Source organism: Halichoeres trimaculatus, unplaced genomic scaffold (genome assembly GCF_033239565.1).
Source record: "Halichoeres trimaculatus isolate MK-OKI-2021-1 unplaced genomic scaffold, fHalTri1.1 fHalTri1_scaffold_14, whole genome shotgun sequence".
NCBI lineage: Eukaryota > Metazoa > Chordata > Actinopteri > Labriformes > Labridae > Halichoeres > Halichoeres trimaculatus.
The window spans coordinates 15503926-15525680 of NW_027437192.1; the positions used below are offsets into that span (position 1 = coordinate 15503926).

At 43.3% G+C, this 21755-nt stretch overlaps 1 protein-coding gene across 1 annotated transcript in view; it reads right to left on the reverse strand.

Moving 5' to 3' along the window:
• Nucleotides 1-1778: 1778 nt before the first annotated feature.
• foxo6b (forkhead box O6 b) overlaps nt 1779-21755 on the reverse strand; it is a 59025-nt gene continuing 39048 nt past the window's right edge. The window contains exon 2 of the mRNA XM_074687690.1: nt 1779-6037. Within this exon, the coding sequence (XP_074543791.1) occupies nt 4313-6037 (1725 nt within the window). The 3' untranslated portion in view covers nt 1779-4312. The remainder of the gene's footprint in view (nt 6038-21755) is intronic.

Genomic DNA, 21755 nt, shown 5'->3' on the forward strand with positions numbered 1-21755 from the left:
CTCTGATCTTTGTTGATATGTTCTGTTCTGTAAGATGTAATGCACATGTGTGAATAATAAACTGAAAAAGAATATTGATGAAATTACTTCTCTGAGTAATTTAATGTTTTGTGAGTTCATTCAATGTAAACTCTTTCAAAAGGTCCTTTCTCACTTTAACAAAAGAAAAATGGAGTGGTTGTTATTTAGAGGTTATTAAGCTCAAGTTTTTGGTCTGGTCTGGCCCACTTGAGATCAAACTTGGCTGTGTGTGACCCGGAACTTAATAGAGTTTGAAACCTCTGGTATATTGTGATGTGAAATCACCATACAGAAAACAGCTCCTGATACAGAAAAATGAAGCCTAATAGAAACAAGAGCAGAGAATGTGAGTGGAGAAGAGCGCAAGCAAGAAAGAATTTTGCAAAGAGCATAGAAGTTTTTTTTTTTTTTCAATGATGGCAAGGTGGGGCAGAATTTGCTTCAGTTTCACTCCTTTACTGCTTACATCACGGGTCTGAGGCATGCCCAAACATGGCCCAAAATCAGAATCAGAATCAGAACATATCATTTGGAGCGAGCTAGGATTCCTCCATGTTTTTTTGTTTTTTTTTAACACCACACAGCTGTGTTAGATACTTTACTCTGATTGGTTGAACTGTCTAATAACAGTGCTTGCGTCTTAATTCCAAAGCAATTCTTGGGTCAGAAGCCGCATTCCCACCCAGTACAGCTTGGTACAGATTGGATCGGTAAAGCCTGATCCTGTTTGCGTTTCCACAGCCAACCGTGTCCCCTCTTGGTAGGTGACATGTAAGCCAGATGCCAACAACCGCGTCAGCTATGTAATAGCGTGACTCCATAGCAGTGCGACACAGTGTACCCTGCTAATAAATCCAACAAAGAAGAACAACGTGACTCAGTAAACAAAGAGCAACAATAAAAACCTAAAGGGGAGGGTCCAAAAACTGGGACGTCTCATCTTGGTTGGTTGTGGATCTGTCCAGGGATTAGTCAATGGAAACACCACATGATGTGTACTGTACTGAGATGAACCGAACTGAACCACTTGGTGGAAACGGGGCTTTAGTAGTAGCTCAGAGATACTCTCCACAGCTGTGCTGCAATGCCTGGATTGCAGGACAGGATCCAGTGCTAGGCATCCATGCTGTTCAGCCTACAAATTTAGCATGCAAACAAAAGCTAACATTTTTTGCAGGGGTAACATGCTGAAACTCATTTCTGCAGATTAATATGGTATTTTGTGTGTGATCTCTTGACACTGTTCTTGATATTAAGAATAAACAGCAATTTTAAAAGAGCTGTCAGGGGTTTTTGATCAATTAGAATCAAGTATATAACACAGCTGAGCAGCTGGTAAAAAGACATGATACAGTAAAGCAAAACAGTGGTGTACAGTTAAGTGCTTTATTTGAGGATAATGTACACCTGGCTGTTTAAGAGCAGAGGCAACTTGACGTCACACTGAGTGCAGAAAGAAAACGGATGTGGTATTTCACTGGAAATAAATTCCCACCTGTAACTGAATTATATCACATACCAAAGCAAGTGTTGTGAAGATCAGCAGTATCCTACAGTGTGTTATTCCCCACAGAACTTCAGACTTTAGTCTAATTCTTAGTGATCTGATCCAACCTTGTGATGCCTTCATGTCAGACTTCTCTCTGTTCTGTGTGAATGACACCTGTAATACCCATCTGTTCATGCTTTCAGCAGAGTCTGTCTAAAAGATGATGTATGCAAATGAAAGAGACACACAAATATACCTTTATGTTCTTATTTGATTTTATTTTACGTCACCAGATGAGCAGATACATCATTTTAGAAAAGAAATTGATATTTGCAAAAAATTATAATACAATTTTCTCAATATAGATTATGTACAGAATGAAATGTAGTCAAACTGAAATAGCATTCTGCCTCTTTGTCTTGGAGAAGACAAAGCAGTGAGGGGTCTGAATGGTCCTCCATAGACCCATCTCCCTAACCAATAAATATAAACTGTATATATTATGTATGCTGCACTCATCCAGGCATGGACAATACCAGGGCACGTTAGCTCTCAACAATATTCCCTTAATCAGTTCTTGTACATAACTGTGCTACACACACGCCCACACACTCGCACACCCACGAGAAAGCTTGACACACAAGTGCACACAGGCCAGAGAACAAATTACAGTTGGGTTACAACAATGGGCCATCTTAACTCATGAAAAGGAAGAAGAAAGCAAAAGAAAAGTGTATGGAAATACCCGTCATTGTCCTTGATCAGGAGGGAGAAGTGGCTTTCTGGTCAAAGCTCGTCGGAGCTGGCGGAGTAGCACTTGACATTTGGCCCGATTCAAACAGCCAATTCTACAGAAAGCCACCGAGCTGGAAAATCTCTCCCAGTCTCACAGATCCTGCCTCCTCATTTAGCTGCCTCCCTCCTATTCAGTCCCTTTCTGTATCTATCCACCTTTGTTCTCTCTTGTTCCTATTCTCTCTATCTTTAATGGGACAGGTGCCAGGACAAGGGTTGGCTAATGCCCCCTTTGCCCGTGTTCCCTCTGGGAATGTAGAAAATAAAAGTCACACGAAAGCTTCTATCCAAGCAGTATTGTAACAGGACAGACAACTGCACAATCACAGAACAAGCACAAGAAAAGACAACAGCAAAGTAAAGCTATGGCCAGGACGAGCGGGCGGTGGCGGTGGTGGGGGTGCAAAGCTTGTAGAGGGGATGCTTGAAGGACTAAAAGGACATTATAAGCACTCCACTTGCCAGCCGCTTTACCTTGTCGCTGGGCATCACCTCTCAGAAATCGCCCTGCTTGTTCTTGGTGGGGGGAAGAATTATGACTTTGTGCCGATGAGCGAATACACACACTTGCATAAATCATCCATCTTGTTTGGCGGTTAATTACTCTTGTTTACCCTCCGAGTAACCTCGGGATGGGGCGGCGCGATAGGAGGGAGCCTGGGAAGAGGAGATAGCACCAAATAGTAATCTGCTGACGCTGTTCATCAGTGTGCAATTCACAGGAGTAAAAGCATATAGTGGGCTTGAACCTGGGTGTTAGTGAATTAGACAAGGTTGCCTGGGGTCTGAGGAGAGCAGCTCCATCAACATCCTGGCCTGACCACAGCTGCTCGCTAAGCTGTTCTGGGGTCAGCTGGTGAAGGAGCCACGCTGAGGCAGCCCAGCACAGGCCAATCAGGGACCTCCTCAGGATGTGCAGCAGGCTCTGATCGTTGCTTATTTCATTACGGGGAAAGCTACATAAATCCACAAAATGGAGAGGAAGAGGCACAGAGGGAATATTTGCATTTCTCCTCTCCTATCATCTCCCCTCAATGCCCCCCTTTCTCCTCCCCAACACTACCCCCCCTTTCAATCCCTCCCCCATTTAGTGCAGAGTGACTTTAATCATCACTTTCGCCAAAACACATTAAGCCGGTGTGTCCGGAGTTGAGGAGGGAGAGGGGGGTTGAAAAAACACAGAGCAGCGCATTAGATTTGCAATAGTGATGCATCACTCTGGCATTACTTTGGAGATTAAAGAAGGGATGTTGCATTTCAATGGAGTGGTGCTGATGGCTGCCTGATGGATGACTGTCCTCTCGCTCTAAACTGAACAGGAAACACCACTGTCCACCACACAGAGAAGTCACTCTGACCCTGATCCCTTCTTTTCCCTCCACACCTCAAGGTTTTATTTCACCCTCATGTTAAAATTTCCTTTTTTTCTTCACCTCAAAGCTCCCCTGCGCATTTTAACCCCCAATCTGAGAGCACCTCTACTTTGAAAGGTATTTATGCAGCTGTTTGATCATGTTCTTAAGTCAAAACAACACCTCCTTTGTAGGAGGAGATAATACTGGGAAGTAGATTGCATACATTAAACCTAAGCCAACACACGACTCGACTTTTCCCGGTCTTTTTGTTACTGCATCTGTTTAAAGGATGGATGTAAAGTGCTTGACAGCTTTGAACAGGCATGTCGAGATTGGGAGGAGCCATAACAACTCAAAACAAAAACAAAAAAACTGAAGGGCATAAAGAAGGAGGGGGGCGTAAGGTTTGGGCTCATCGGGGCTGGCTCAATATGGAGACAGAAGGCTTTGCAAACAGGGTCGGGGTTGAAGGGAGAGTCAGATATGAGCTGAAGGGCGTCCCCAGGAAACAAAATGACAATTTGTATCTTGTTCTACAGTCTCAGAGGAACAGAATCACAGTCCGTCAGTCCAAGGGTACAGCCCACCAGCAGCCTGGCCTGGTGGGTGAGCTTTCTGATTATGAGTCTATCCAAACCCCTTGAGCCTGGGTTCACCCTGGCACCCAGCTCTGGTTGCTGTGTGCTGAAGGAGGGCATACAAAAGCCCCCAAGCTCATGCCCATCCCCATGCCCAAGCCTTGGGATAGAGAGCCATCGAAGTTGAAGTCAATACTCTCCGTGTCCATAAAGTCACTGAGCAGGATGGAGTCTACGTCACAGTCCAGGCTATTCGGGACACTCTCTATGTCCAGACTGGCGGCCATTCTACTGTGAGTGTTGTGCTGTTGCCCCTGGTAACCAGCATTTCCCGGCTGGTGGTTGTTATGGTAGTAGCCATGCCAGGATTCAGTCATACCCTGATGATGAGCCCCAGGGTAAGGCTGGTGACGTGGGTGAGGGGCTGATGCCAAGCGGCAGGGGTCCTGGGGCACGTCCATGACCCCAGCAGGGTTGGGCGGCAAGGATGGCGATGTTGGGAGATGTGGGCGGGGACCATAGTGGTTCGAGGTCTTGAGGCTGTAGGGCTGCAAGATGTCATTGCTAACCCGTGGAGAGAGGGCCTGAGGGTGAGGCCCACTGTGCATAGGGTTATGAGGGTTGTGGGGGTTGTGGTTGTGCATGTGGTTCTGGCTGGAGCGTGGGTTGTGATCGTGGTTGGCGTTTACTTTGTTACTGTGAGTGTGCTCGTGACTTGGGCCATAGTCATGAGCTGGGTGGGGCTTGTGGCTGTGGGTGTAGTCGAGGCTGGCTTGGTGTTTGTGACCCTGATTGTGGTTCTGATGGTGGGTATTCTGGTCATGAACTGAGCCATGCCCGTTGTGTAGGCTGGGATTGTGAGCATGCTCTTGGCTGTGATTGTGGTTATGATTGTGGCTGCGATTCTGATTGTGACTGTGCTGGCTGTGAATGCCATTGGTTCCCTGTGTCATGAGTGTGTGTGTTTCCCGTCCCTGACCCAGCACTGTGTCCTTGTTGCAGTACGACGGACCTCCTGTGAGGAGACTCTGCAGGGCATTGTTCTCTGAGTAGCCCCTCATCGGGCGCTGGAAGCTGACTGGCTTGTTCTCCTGGATGGTCTCCATAGGAGTGTGGTGCCGCAGCATACCCATGGAGGGCTGTGTGTATAACGGCCCACAGTAGGAGCCCTCTGCCTTGGGCCCAGGCACATAGGGATAACTGTTGCATTTGATTTGCGGGGGCTGGGGATATCCGCTTTCATCTAGACTGATAGCCCCAGTAAGGTCAGTCAGCTGGGGCAGCTCAACATTGGGGCAGTGGCCTCCCGTGCCAAGGGCAGGGGATCTGGTGCTGGTGGGGCTGGGGTAGAGTCGAGGAGAGGCTGAACAGGAGAGTCCTCCCTCTTCAGGTTCATCAGCCTCAGCCTCAGCCAAGATCGGAGAGAGGCAGCCACTCATCGTTGAGGCAGAGGAGGAAGTGCGGGAATGGAGGTCAGTCCAAGTGTCATACTCCTCACCCCCCATGCCAATGCCTCCTTTACCTGCTGGACTGCCGTGCTCTGGGGAGCCTTGCATTGTGGGACCAGCCCCATGACCTTGCCCCCTTCCGAGGCCTACGGCTCCTGCCCTCTTCCTGCTGACACGACCCTTGGTCTTCAGGTAACGGGTGCCGTTGTCTATCGTGGCTGCACGTCGTCTGGGTCCCTTGCCCATCTTCCCTCCTTCTGGGTTCAGCATCCACCAGGAGCTCTTCCCTGTCCCTTCGTTCTGCACCCGGATGAAGCGACTGTGCAGGGACAAATTGTGTCTGATCGAATTCTGGAAGAGATAGATAGGAAGGAGATGGAGGGAGGGAGGGAAGAGAGGGCAGAAAAGAGGGAGAGAAGAGATAAACATTAACACCCGAGGGAACATTTAGGGTTAAATAATCATTTCTTGAGAACACAAAGTCATTTCAAATTATGGCCAAACTATCAAGGCTGTACGGGGAGCGAGAAAAAAGATGGATAAAGTAAGGGAGGGAGATGGAGGGGGAGCAAAGAGGGCAGGGAGAGTGAAGGACCAATCGATACCTCCCCTGACCAGCCTCTCTTCTCCACACGCGCTCACTGAGTCATAATATGGACATGGGTGCAGCCTCCACATCAAACCATCACCAAGGTTACAGAAATGAATCACGCGAGGCAACCCAATCACAGACAGACCATATCGATTGCAGGGCCTCCAAATATCAGAGCCTGAGATCCAGCCAGAGACAGGGAGGGAGGAGAGGAAAGGGAAGGAGGGGGAGGCGTGTGATTTGGCAAGAGAAGATCTGGAAGAGCACCAGAATGAAAAAGAAACACTCACACACACAGGCCTGGAAAAAGATAGAGAGGAAGTTAACGAGGGAAGGGGAGGGGGAGAGACGACATGCTCATTTAACCTCTTTTAAAATCATAGCACAATTAACATGACCTGAGGCGAGGCGCCGGATATCTTTATGAAGAAGTCTTCCTGAGAGGAGCTTTGAAGGGGGACGGATGTGGTGGTTTGGGGTAGGGGAGTGTATAGAATGAGCCTCTCCAGACCCCTGTTTAAGTGCCTGAGTGACGGCTGTATAGTTAATCCAGGGCTCTGCAGGAGCATTTGAAGCCAGTGCCAACCTGGAGTGAGTTGATGAGATCTAAGCCTGCCTAAAGGAGAGCTTAGCAGGGATACACATCATCTCAGCTGGCCAAGTTAGTCTAAGTACAGCGTGTTCATCCAAATCTTTCCTGCTTGTGTCATTATTCACACTCTCCAGCTTTCCTCCCTCTGCTTTACCGCCTTCTTTTTCTTTCCCACTCTTTTGCCTATCGCTCTTTTCTGATCATGTGGGAGGAACAAATCCCCCTTCAACCCCAGCCTTCTACTCCATGCGCGCAATCACACACTTTTCTTTTTCCTCTCTGGAGATATCTATCTATTTCTGCCTTGTTTATTACCTGCACATAGCTCACAATCTCTGTCTCCTGATATCTGGCGCCGTTCTCTATCTTCATTCACTCCCCGCCTCCTGTCCAATTTTCCTGCTCTCAGCCCCATTCATCTCCTTCTCTGTGTCCCAGCGTCTCTTGATCACGACATTGCTCATTCTCTCCCTCTGCTTTCCCCGCATCCATCCTCTCATCACCCTACACAACTTCCATCCTCCCTCTTCTCTTCCCTCTCTTTCACTCACTCATTCATTCGCACTGAAAAAGCGAGCAAATATCGGAAACAAACAGCAGGAGATGCAAATCTGTGCTCAATGGGGGGCCAGCTTACATTTCACCCTTCAGTGGGATCCATACAGTCAGCATATGTACCCTCCTCATCCCCCCTTATCTGCCGTTATACTGTGGCAGAATACACACCAACATGCCTGCAAACTGGACAGCCGGCTCAGAGAGGTGACAGTTTTTTATTGTTGCAGAGTATTATGAAAAGCACAGCACCGGAGCAGCAGGTAATGTGTTCCTCACAAAATGTTTACAGGGGGAATTCAGCTCTAAGTGGATTTCAAATCAGTCTTGTATCCTACCTACGACCATTCTTGTTCACACACACACACACACACACACACACACACACACACACACACACACACACACACACACCCATCCCCACAGCATGACTCCAAACAGGTAATTTCATCCCATCCTCCACTCAAATCACGCTGCTTTGACTACACTCTCTTCATAAACATGGAAATTGGATAGAAGAGATGTATTTATGTTTTTCTACCGTTTAGAGGGGTCCTCTTCAAAACACCAGGTCGGGTAAATTACACAAGCTCAACACGCAGCGACGAAATGGGCCCGACCGCACTCCTCAACCACAGTGCGCAGACTTTATCAAAGCTAAATTGAACGAGGACGCCGTGTGAAAGAGGCCGCCGGTGGAGGCGACCCGCATCAGGTGATCTGAGAGCGGCACCCTGACAGGTTCCTCCAAAACATGACGGCTCTGGCTGGGTGTAGTCATGGCAACAGAGTAAACCAAAAGAGGGAGAAATGAAGAGAGGGGAGGTGAAGGTGGGGGAGAGAGGAGGGGGAGGCGGCTGATGCTGTTTGATGCTGCAGGCAACTCCAAACAGCCTTTTATCTGAGTCTGTCAGATTCCTGCTTCCAATCCACCAGGGAGGCTCAATCACCAGTAGTCCCAGCGTCTCACTACCTGTACCAAGCTGTGATTAGCAGTAGTGTGCATGTGTGTGTAGCTGTGTGTGTGCGTGAGAGTAAGCAGAGCTACTGCACAACTACCAGAGCAACAATTAAACCTCACTCGTTCACTGTTGTTCCTCCAACTGCTGAAAATAATGTAAAGTACGGCAGTGTGACAGCCCTCTGCATTATTGTTTGTGAATACATTCAGATAAATCTGACACTCCTTTAAGGCTGAGTAACACATTATCTCGCAATAATTCTGAAAATGTGAAAATATGAAAATGTGCTCCTGTTTCTCACCACCTAAAGGTAATGTTCCTTTGCATTTGTGTTGTTCTCTATTCATTCAAACCAGAGCTTTCAGCATTAACACATTAATTAAGATGAGGAGTGGGGCCCCCAAATTAACGTGCACATTGTTTTTTGGCTGAACGCTACATCATTTCCCTTTCAGCAAAGTGCGTTTATGCCACAGCTGCATCCCCTCTGCTCTCACTGATGGGAAAAAATGGCACCACTGGGCTTTGGAACAACACATTTTGCAATAAAAACTCCAGGGTCGCTCAGCAGACAATTACTTTGTGTCAGTGTTATTAAAACATTACAAAAGAACCTGAAGTTTGAGCCACCACCTTTGAGCGAAGTATACAGGTGCAGATAATCAGACTGATGACACAAAAGTCTTGGAGTAAGTCAATCCCCAAAAATCTGTGGGTGTAACTGAATAAACAAAGGCAACAGCGCTTCATAAATGGGTGACAGTTGACTCTGCTTAGGGAGGACCAGGTCTGAGGTTCTTCTGACCCATCATATCTCAACGTCAGGAGAAACAGCAGTTTCACTCACTAAGAATCATTATGAACAGAGAAAGTACTAGAACTGCTGCATTAACCAGGAATCACTGGACGTCAGTCAGTAAACAAATTTACCTTGTGACCTGCACTCCTGCATATCTCTTAACATGTGACATTATCATCCTTCAAGAATAAAGAGTAAGAGCTTAGAAGCCATCTCCTACCTCTAAGTCAGGTCAGACCAGTGCATTATTTATTTGGACCATAAATTTAAAAGTCAAGATAAAGCACATTTCATGAATTCATTTGATTTCCAAATCTCAATATTGATGAAGTTTGATCTAAATTGGACTGAAAGTATTAAAAAGCAAAACAATTGAATTTCAAACATACTTAAAAAAAGGTTGTTAACTATTGGGGCTATGCCATTAATAAATATTGAAAATATTAAATGCAATTTAGTATTGAAGGATTAAAAAAACATGAACGGTAAGAGTTAAGTTTTACATTTTTTATCTAATAAAAGCCAATTACAGTGGAGTCGGATCAAAATAAATCAGTCTGGCTGAAAAAAAAAAAAAACCTGACTGGTTGAATTGAAAGAAAATCTGTTTTTGTTGTCTTTCAAGTTAAATTTCTAGGCCCTTTTGACCTTTAAAGCAGAAACTAGGGAGAGTATAGAGAGAAAAGGGCCACGGGCTGGGAGCAAACCTAGGCTGCCCGGTATGTGGGTGCATGACTTTGCCACTAGGCGAAGCCCACAGCTTAAATAATATTTTACAATAAAACGAGATGGTACAGCTCACATTGTGTTTCTTCTTTCTACGCACTGAGACCAATTTTTCAATGATACATAGCTAAAGCAAAGGTAAATGTTTGCATTCAGTGGGGCAGCAGCTCTCTTTGGGATCAGTTGACCTGTGTCTCAACCAGTGATATCAGTTAAAAAAAAAAAAAAACTTTCTTTTATCTCTCTGATCCATTGACATTCATTAATGTGGACAAGTTTTGGGGAGACATTGCTCTAAATACAGCATATTTTTGTTTTTTTACGACTTACTTCTTGTGTTCCAAAGCCGCTCACTTACTTTTTTAACGTTGAATTTATTGTTATTTTTTACTGGATTTTGTTCTGTCTGGTCTGATCACCAAAATAAGATTGAATCCCCTCAAGCTCCTTGAAAAAAATGTAAATTAACACAAACCAGACCAACTCTTTGGTTCAAGCGGCGTATAATTATGTTTATACCTAAGAATTATGGTGGTGGTTGAAAGGGTCAGCCAGTACTTGGTCTTGAACAGTCCATGCCTGTTACTTTTAGCCATGAGCACAATCATTCCACATCCATTACCAAGTGGCTATTATTTCAACCGGGACAACCAAGGTCCTCCAACCATAAAAAGTCCTGGGAGTTCCGATCCAAACCACAATCTTTCCTTAAACTGACTGAGCCTTAAAATGAAGGTTTGGAAGTGTGATTTCAGAAAACAAATGTATTGTGTTTTGTATTTTTGACTTTTTGTTTAAAATGTTCATGCAGTGGAAATAGAACCACAGCAGACCCAGAGCTACAAATCCCAAGTTACCAGCCCCACTTATCAATGCACACCACAAAAGTCTTTTTGTTATTACCAACTAGTCCAACTGTCTGATCCTGAAATGTGAAGAAGTCTCATCCTTCAGCTCGCAGCCTTTGCTCTTTTTTCCAAACAGCTGGAGAAGTTCTGCAGAGAGAACTGTGACCGAATCTATCCTCAAGTCCACCCTGCTCCTCCACAGGGAACATACAGCACTGAATCCTGCTCCACCACTGAATATTATGCACCAACGGTGACTGAGTTTGACCCCGACACTCTGCTGCTTCCACTGAGTCAGGGGATAGTCAGTCCAGTGGTTGGCTAATGGCCTGTGGGCACACAGATCGGTCTAAACACACAGTTCTTACTCTTTCCCCTTTCTCAATTCGCCAGACCGAGGAACAATTTATGACTGGGTGTGGGACTACATCATACTGTCACAGTCTGTTTGCTTCATAATTACAGAGAAACATTAAAATCAGGCCGTTTAAAACACAGTCTTCTTTCATTTACTGTTTGTTCTCTCAATCAGACCAACACATTTGTGTAAAGTGCTTGGACACTAGCTTCTGTTCCTGTGAGGTTCAAGTGGATTCCAACTAACTGCAAAGTTTTGAAGTGACATATATGAGTGATAACCAGACTTTAATGAAAGGTGATAAATATGTGACAATGCCGGATGTGACGATGCAAACAATACAGGGTTTTCAACCAGGAGTCCAGAGGTGGGTTCACAGACACCTGCTGCATTTTCAGGCAAGGATTTTGTCTTCAAACCTTTTCTAAAGAATTTTTAACCTTTATTCTAAGTCAGGGGTTTCTTTTTCTTCTTCTTCTTTCTTTCTTTCTTTCCTTTTTTTTCTTTTTGCTTTGCTTTTTTTAAACTTTTAGTTTCAGAAAAGTTCTTTTTTAGTTGACATTTCTTCACTTTTGATGTTAGCTTTAGATTTCTGGGGTTTTTTTTAATGGTCCAAAAGATTTGCTCCTAATACTCATTAAAAAAGTGTTCTAAACTGCAAAAGGTGAATGACCAAACGTAGGATATAAGAGATAAACCATAACAAATTGATGCTGGTAAGCTTGTGCTGTATGTATGAAATAAACTGACAGAGGAATCAGTGATAAGATTTGATCTGAATATATTATCAAAATTCATTAAAAAAAAAAATCTAAATCACTTTTTTACAATCTTATTCTTGTAATTTCATCAGTTTTATAATGTGTGGTCAGCTTCCCTGGGGCTGAGAATCTGTACACAATAGCTCGGAATAAAAATATGATGGTCGTCCAAAACATCTGCATGAAAGGAATATAAATGTATTCCTGTTTGATATAACCTGAACTTCGTTATTAGGATGTGTTGCAGTCAGGTTTGGTTGAAGCATGAAAGTCCGGCGTTTACCAAGTAGGCACTTTGAAATGTAGGATATCAAATTATGCTCAGTATGGGTATGCTCACAGGTTTTTCCAGAAGTTTCAGTCTTATCTAATTGTCTTCATTCTTTGATCCAGACAATGAAACAGTAAACTTTGGAATACCATTAAAGACAGACATTCTGCTCTTCTATATTTTAACATGAATATAAAGAAACAGTGTTACATTTTTTCAAACCTCTACGCATTCATTTGTTGTAGAAATCCCTGAATCCATCTGTAAACTGATCAAAACCACTTGTTCTAGAAAATACCACCAGATTTTCTCAAGCTCTTAGAGAAATGTCCAGCGCATTGTATAAGGATCTTCTATCTCATTCATGAAATGTTGAACAAGCAGGTCTTCATTAACAAGGTCTACCCATAGCTCTGCCCTCAACAGGCCTTGAGAGGATTGGCCAATCAGAAGGAAGGGGGTTTTGTTAAGCAGGACGCCTTAAAGACACAGCAGCTGGGAGAAAGCATTTCAGGCAGAGGCTGAAGTAAGGGTTTTCTAAAACACCAGTGTGATAAAACCTGTTATTTTTTTCATCTGTAAACTATATTAAGATACTACAGGGATACCAAAGGGACAGTATGGAGCCTTAAAAAACACAATACCCCATCTTTAAAGCAATGCTCTAGCAGATGAAAAAGTTTGTAACCTGAGATGTTTGGTGGTTCACACGTAAGAGATCTCGGCTCAAATTTAAAAAGGTTCATCTGTAGTTCTTCAGTCTCTTTTTATTTATTAGTTATTTTTGGGGCATATTTGTCCTTAATAGATAGAACAGATGAGGAGAGACAGGAAACACAGGAAGTAGAAAGTTGAGGAAGACTTTGGCAAAGGGTGGAAGCAGGGGAGTCTAACAAGTGACTGGAGTGACGAGGACTGTCACATTTTTGTGATTTTACTTTGCTGAACACAGAGAGAAATGGCCTGGTACACTCGAGTTTTGTCTGTGGTCAGGTCTAAAAACAAGTCATTTCCACTGGTTTGAGTCAAAAGTGCCCTTCATGGGACCAATATCGCAGTCAGTTTTTTTTTTACCTTTTTCAGAGCTACCAAAGACATCATACACCCCCTTTCACACACTGATTGCTGGAAGCATCCCTTCATCCCCATGAGATGAGATCACTTTGCTTTGAGCTTCTCTACACAAACACTAAATACGTTTAAGAGCAGGTTTTAAAATTTCACTGATTCCCTTTTTAAGGCTCTTTGTTGCTTTTCTTCTTGTTATTTTTCTCACTGCTTACAAACAGACTTTGTCATCTTTTTGGCACAGGTTTTATCCTTCCTTTAGACACACTTTCACCACAGAGGCTCACCAGATTTACATCTCTTTTATTCTCTTTTCAAAAACTTCTCTTCTTCATCTACTTGTGTCTCCGGCAGTTTTTGTATCTGTTTTCTTTGAGTCTTGCTGCTGTGAAGCACTTTGTGAAGTGGATTTTGAAAGGTGCTCTATAAATAAAGGTTACTGTTATCACTATAATCCTGGAATTGACAAACTGAGCATACATGAGGCACACAAAAACAGACAAATATGTGCAGTCAAAGTGAATGCAGTGCAGGAGGACTAAATCCTTTGTTTAAATATCAAACCCTGGCTGAGGAAGCCTGATACTGCGGCTGCAGATGAAACAGACTCTTTTCCTGTTGAGCATCACTTTTTGAAACTCTACTTTAGGACGTCGTGTGCCCACATCCTTCATTTCCAAACAGCAATATCAGAGCAATGGCTAATTCTCTTGATTATTATTATTTTCACCCCCTTCCCGTTCCTTTTTTGATTCTGGGTTAGGTAGCTAATTACATCTGTTGCAAATTATCCAGTTTATGTTGCATAGCAACCAGAATGATGTAACCCTTTGCACCCTCTTTCCTCTCAACGTCTCTCTGCTACAATCCTCTGGTGGGGCTTTGTCTGAGGAGAGAACAGCTACGTATATTACTTCTACATAATGTCACATGTATTTATCCGTGCACTGGACCTCGTAATGTGGAGGTGAACTGTGTCCTCACTTCTGAAAACGTGTCACAGATGAGGAAATGTAATCATTCCTCGTGTTTTCTTATAGCACGCTAATGCTGTAAACAAACAGCATCATGTATGTTTCACAACTTGACACATGTTCACCTCGATGTGAACGCGCACACAGCCTCGAGCACCCCCCCACCCACCCCAAACTGGCAATCATACTTAATCCCTCTCCAGCCTGAGTAATCCCCGACAATCCAAGGCTAATCCTGGTTAATTCTGGGCACTCCTCAGCTGGGTTTCACCCTGAAACCACAGAGACAGGGTGGGGATTGGTCGGATCATGGCGATTGAGGCTGGGCGCGGCGTTGATGGACATAATTGGTTGGGCAGTTATTGGAAGCCAAGAAAAACAAGCACAGGTTTTCACGGGTCTTTAGAAATGCGTCCGGATTGACCCTCCCTACGTCACGGCTCAGGGTACAAAACATGTTTTTCCTTTAGTGTCCCGTGTGTAAGCATGTAAACATTAACCCTGTCACTTTGTCCGCTTACTGCCATGACCGCCTCGTGACTAACCCTTTAGGATTACACACATTTCTTGTGAAAAATAAAATAAAAACAGCCAAACGTACAAAGAGAGCCGTCCTCTGCGTGAGGGGCTTCTGAGAAGTCATTAGCCGCTATTCAATCAGCTCTACCTAGCGAAGCTCCGAGCTCAATTCTTCTTAGCGGCTATTGATCCTGATTCCAAAATGAAGCACTTAAGACGCCTTGATCAAGCTGCTCCTTAATCTAGCGTTAAGGAGATTGAGACCTTTTCACCCCGTGTCTCAGACAGACTTATTACTCTGGCACAGAGGTACAGTGGCAGTCACAGCACACTTCACTATCATGCGCTCAGTTTGGGTTTTATAGTCTGCTTAAGCCCCTCTGGTGCAGAGCAGGCAGCATGAACACTTTTACTCTCTGCCATTTTGCAAAAGCTGTCAATATACACAAAGCCAAGAGTGCTAATGAAGCAATATGTCAGTGACAGGGGAGGGATGGGGATGCTTTGTTAAAAAACAAGAAGGCCTCTGGTGTTCGCAGGATTCTCTGTGTTTCTGTTCGATTGAGTTTGCACATGGAAACTCAGGATGTGTGTGCAGAACCGCCCGTGTCCTCATGAGAGCGTGAAAGCAGAAGCAAAAAGGAAACTGATTTACCTTCTGCTGCGGCTCTGTCAGCAGCCAGACGGGGAACAGGTTGCAGAGGAGTTCTGCTCCTGGACATTTTTATGGGATGCTTTTACCTCGCCATCGTCACGGGAGGGAAGTCTCTGGAAGGGGGGTTCTTTGGAAGACTCAGGAGAACATCATGTAGTGGATTTTGTACCGCTTACTGCTTCACATTTTGAGGAGCCCACCTCTAATTTGTGAAGCGTTCAAGAGGAGATCTGTGTTTTAAATTCCATACAGCGCTCCATTAGACGTGGTCCTGCACAATCCAAATGGAGTGTTGTTGGGGGATTGTTGTTCGCTGCCTTGTTGAGAAGTACTGGGACTAGGCAAAGCCGTTCTCTCCCCTTGCTCAACCATTATTTATTAATCCATTTCACACAGCCAGGAGTCATTATGCATGGTCCTGTCAATGGGTATCTCTCTATGCCGCGCATTTATTTGATAATAAGCAGGAGTGGGGGAGAAGATAAAAGCGCTGACTGCGTTCATTGTGGAGCGCTTTCTGCAGGCGGAGAGACTTAAATGAGAGCAGCCAGGCTCTGTGTGGGAATGGGTCTCGTCTGCTAAGCCTGTCTGGAGGCAATCGATGGAAATTAGTCAACGCTAAAGATTCACTTCCTGTGACTGATGTCACGGGCAGCGCTTGTCTCTTTGAAGGGGAATAAAGGAGTGGGAGGCTGAAGGATTAATGGGGTTGGAGAAGGTGTGAGCATGCGGGGTTTGGGTGGGGGCTAAGCTGGGAAAAAAGATGCCATTCTTTTAGTGAATTGCAGGAAGACGATAGGCCTGAGCATCCAGAGGGATGCAGTGGAGCTAAAGACAAGAAACAATAAGATAGTTGTGAAGTGGGGGCCTGCTCTGTATCAAGCAGCCAGTATCAGTAAATCATTTTGATCTGCATTTCCCTGTGTGATAAAAGATAGATGAAGATGACGCTGGTTTCCCTGAACAGTTTTCCTAAGTGTCAAACAAACGAAGCACCTCTTCATCTTTGCATCAATTATTCAACTTAACGAGGTGCACCATAGGTGATGTATTTCAGGTGAAGTAATGAATGGTGAGTGGAGGCTGGCGTGTAGTCTAAGGGGGTCAAATTCAAACCAAACAGCAAAGACATATCAGTTACAGTGAAGATGTGTAGTTTTTAAGCTTTTTTTTAGGACTTTTGGGACAGGGTGGAAAAAGAATAAGTTGTTAAAGTTTGAACAGCAATCAGGTGCAATAAGGCAAGAGAGTACTATGACTAGATCATGATTTCTGAATATTCAACAAACTGTTTCAAAATAAAGAGCTGAATAGTTTATGTGGTAGTTATATCACAGTGGTAGAGCATCTGAAAGCTTTTTACTTTTTGCCATTTAACAACAAAAACCCTCTATGATATCACGGTCACAATCTTACTAACATGAGAAAGCACAGTGCAGGTGCCAGTACAATGGAAAGCAGTCAAGAATTTGATTCTATCTCCTGCATCACTTTCCAAAGTGTCCTTGAGCAAGACACTAGACCCCAAATTGCTCCCACTGTTGGTCAGTGGTGTGTGAATGTGATAGATAAACTGGTTCTTAATGCAGCATCAGTTCCTCAGTGGTGTGTTTATGTGGTGTGGGTGCATCATAGACTGTATTAAACATGGACATAGTCTCTGCAACGTCACCCGTCTGTTCATGAGACCGTGAAATCAGTCATGCTACCTGAGCTGTCTCTCTGATTGGACAATCAAAAAATCCTAATAATTTCACCTTACAGTGTTTGCCAATAGTGAAATTGTTTTAGACCCAAGATGTTTTTTTGCACCAGGCTGTAAATATGCTTTTTTAATGCCATAAAAGTCATTTTTTAAGGCTGGGTGTGTACGTGACTTCTGGTTTTTCTGCAGTCAGCCTCAAGCGGATTCTCACTGAACAGCAACTTTTAGCACTTCCGCATAGGCTTCATTTTTACTAACAGGAAGTTTCCCCTTGGAATGGGTGAATAAGACTAGCAATGTAAAGCACTATGAGTGGTCAGAGAGTAGACATGTACTATCATCATCATATCAGTACTATTCCAGTACTCTGTTTGTCTGCAAAGAGGGAAAGGGAACTATTTAAATGATTGGTGAAAAAAAGGTCCAAAGGTCAAAGGTTAGTGTTTATTCCAATCCACATGTTACTTAAAGTGAGTCATGTTGTCAGGAGATTTTTGCCTAACATGTTAAAAAAGAAAACAAAAGACATTCAAAGTTTCATGGCAGGGATACTGTGCATTGTTTGATTTGTGCAGAAACGGATAAAATTGATTTGAGGTGAGACTAACTCTAAAAGAGTGTGAGTTAACCTCCAATACTTATCCAGAACCTGTAACAGGTATTTTTGCTCTCTTTCCTTGAGTGTCATGCCATGAAAAATGGATGTTTACAAACATGTCTGGCTCTGCTGATTCTGGTTTTTACCTGCCACTATTGTCAAATGTTTGCTTACTGTTGGATGAGGCTTGGTTTTGTTTTTGATTTTGTGAAGTCAAGGTGTCCAAGGTGTCATAAGAAACTCTTTGTTTGGAATTCACGCAACTTGAATAAAAAATGTAGAAAGTGTTTGCAGGTTTGGACACACTCTGCTGCTGTGTCCAATTTAACATCTTTGTTAAGGTGTTCGGGAATGTGAAAAAGCATACAGTTAAGGAGATTAAACATTCAGTGAAAAACCTCCTTTGAGTCATATTTTAGTGTTGCTTGTTCCTGAAAAAGTGATTTTGCAACATTTGTCACAAAAAGGCTCAGTAAACCGAAGCACAAAGAAACTCTGTCAAGATGTAAAGCTGACATTTAGAGGCGTGAAGAACCTTGGTTGCTATAATTCAGCAGATTAAATCACACAAACATCTGAAGCTGGAGCTATATTTGTCTGATTTTCTGGTATCAGTATTTTTTTTTTTTTTGAGTTAAAATAACCTCACAGGAGTCGTTCAACAACAGGTAGCTCCTCTTTTTCTGCCCAGAGGATGAATAATAGTGTTTAGGTGGTAGCAGCAGATTCAGTTTGTAGTCGCCATGACAAAACGATCAGAGTTAGTGTCTCCAGCAGCTGTACTGAGGCTGCCTCCTGAAAGGTGCACCAGTTAGCTTCTCCTCAAAGTACAGCCCAGGGACTAGAGCCAGCCCTCAGGCGACAGAAGGCCTTTCACTCCCCCTCACTCCCTGTGGAGCTCCATGAGCTCTGGAGAGGGGGTTGAAGACGGAGAAACAAGGCAGACAGGAAGGGAAAGACGGGTGGAGAGAGGCAGCGTCTGGGGCGAACCTGAGAAAGGTAGACGAGAAGAAAGCCTGAGGGGCCAGAGGCGGACAGCAAACCCAATCCCCAGCGGAGAGGCCTCTAATTGGAGCTGCTGGCGTGCCGAGGCAGCCTGTCCCTCGGCGGATGGACATAAGGAGCCGAGTGAAGGCGGAGAGCCCAGGGGTGGGAGGAGAGGGCAGATAAAAATAGAGCCGGCAGATTAACGAGCATCTGAAAGCGGGGCAGGGGATCAGAAAATCCTCCTCTGTGTGCCAGAGATGCCAGTCCTCAGGTCACAGCCAGATCTGTAAAAAGTGATGGACCCGGGGTGCCCACGAGAGGTGCTTCCTCCTTTTTTAGTCCTCCTAACGTCACAAACACTTAGGGGAGGGGACAGCACTATGTCCTAATCCGGGTTTGTGATTAAGTCTAAATGACTTCTGGGGGAGAGAATTTGAAGGGGAAAAAAAATGTGCTAAAATCCTCTTTGATTTATCTGTTTCATAGAAATATAGCAGAATATCTTTTTTTTAAAAAAACTCATTGTGTCCGATAAAGACTGTTTGAACTTTCATTCAGTTGTAGCAGTATTTAAGAAGGTTTTCAAATAAAGACAATATTTTAAAGAGAGATTTTTTTTATCTGGGTGAAGCTTCATACCTTGAATTTCAAGTAGCTCTTGGGAAGAAATGTTACTTTAGCTGCTTTATGATCCACAGGACAAAACCATACTTCAGGACGGATGAATTTCCACCTGAGATACCTGAGATGTCAACCTGTTCAGAAACAAAATTTCTTCAGATCAAGTGTATTAAGGTTTCTGATATTGATGCCTTTGTTTAAGCTTTGAAGAAAACTTTTAAGTGTGGACCGAACCAGATTCAAGCCACAGCTTGCTGTCTGATCTTAAATAGACCAAAACTTCAAGCTTTTCTGCCTTTTTTTATTGAAAAATCAAATATTTCCTCCTGTTTGAGCTGTATTTAATCATTGTGTAGTCATCAGAGAGTTTTAAAACCAGGTTAACCAGTAAAGAAATGTGGAATTCAGCCGTAGAGAAGCTAAAATAAGAAAGAAGAATACTACAGAGACCAGGCAGTGTGTAACCTGAGGGCAGGTGGTTAAAAGAGTGAAAACTACAAAAGTTGAATTTAATACTCAAACGAATCACCTACTAACTATATGAATAAATAATGACAGGTAAATCATTTAAATCTACAGAAACTACTAAAGTGTTTTGGATTTTTTTTTCTTTTTGTGCTGTCTTTGTTTTTCTGTCTTTCAGTACGCTCAGAGAACCACCTGGCTTCCTTTCTAATCACCTGGCAGTGATGAATACTGATTGGTCAAACCTCCCCTAACAACAGCCACTAATTCTGAATATTAAATGCAGCGCCAAAGTGGCACAAACAGAGCAGTGGATTCATTTCATGAGAAGTTTCAGCACATTCAAACAGCTTGTGATTCCACCTCGTGCTGTTAAAGTGTGACAAAGATATCAGAGTCTGAAAGCGTCGTTTAAACCAGTGGTTCCCAAAGTGGGGGTTGATACCCCTGGGGGTTCACAAAAAAGTACTCACAATTTTATATTTCAACTATTATTATACAAAAAGTTAATAAAAAAATATGGGGTAAATTTACTATAAAACCATGCAAACAGAAAATATTTGATCTCTTTTCCACATTTCTTTGTTGAAGACCCCAGAGGTGACTCAACCAAGGGAACAATGGCAATTTAGGAAATACAGCGACACAATGTGCTCATTGGTAGTCCAATTCATCAGCTAAATACCTTCATTTAGGTTTTTTTTTATGTTTGTTTTCACAGTGCAGGGGGTCACCAGTCTCCTGCACTGCTAATTTGGAGGTTGCAAAGTTTGGTTACCCCTGGTTTAAACAACAAGGAGAATCATTTCAGTGGAACATTTAGTCTGTTTAAAGGGCACATGGCTTGACGTGGTTAATGTCTCAACAGAGAAAAGAAAGTTAGACTAGGAAAACTAACAGTAAGGAAGTTAAAACTTAGCATATCTTTACATTCTTTACAGGCTGTAGTGTCATTTTGTGCATAAAACTTTTGCTTTAGATCAAAACAACCATTATATTCCAAACTTTCATTAAATGTATAGACTTGTGTCCAGACTTACTAAATACATTGCTGAAAAATGAAAACTTTATATATATTCTTCTATGTGCAGAAATGTCATGGCTGTACTGCTCAAAAACTAAATGTAAATCACGGTGACGTGTATTCAACATGGGAAGCAATGTCAACAACAGCGGTCTAGATCGTAATGTTTTTTTGTTTACACTTTTTACTAGATTTCTATAAACACATCACAGCGCTCTGGGACATGTTGAAAACACAATTTGACAGTGTAGGTACTTTTATAGATACAGACTGAATTCTGTCTGTAGTACCAAGTACCATGTTTTGGTACCCAAACGCATCCTTGTGAATGCGAGAGAGTGGAAGAGTAGGCGATTTTTCATGCTGGACATGAACACAGCATAGCAACTTTATATATTGAAGAATAAAGATGTTATATTGAAAAACTTTGAGATTTTATTATTAATAAAGAAATTGATATAACCACACACAAAAGTACCAAAAATTGGTATCGTTGAGTACCACCAATTGCCAGGTACCAGGCAATGGTACCGTATCATTTCAGATGTAAAAGGTATCCATCCCTTGGCTCTATAGGGTTAAAATTCATGAGGAACTGAGTGAATGAGACGTCGATCAAATTAACCCAACAATGGAGAAGAAACCACAAAACACAGCATGGTGTGGGTTTTCGAAGTGTTACAGGACTGACTGAGTGTGAGAAAAAAATGTGGACATAAAAGTTTGTGCAGGTGCTGCTGTTACTTCCTACCTCTGCTGAGAACTACCCATGGCCACGGAAGAGCGATCAACCACCAAAACCAAAGGACTTTTTTACTCTAGCAGCATCAATAAAACATTTTTAAGTCAAGAAAATTAGTGAGCAGAATGAAACAGATTCCTTACAGAAAGAGAAAGGAAGTGTTGGGGTCTTTAAATCATCTTTAAATTCCTGAACTGATTATCTGTCTTCATATTCCTTTACAGGTTTGTTCTCTTTGTTGGCATTC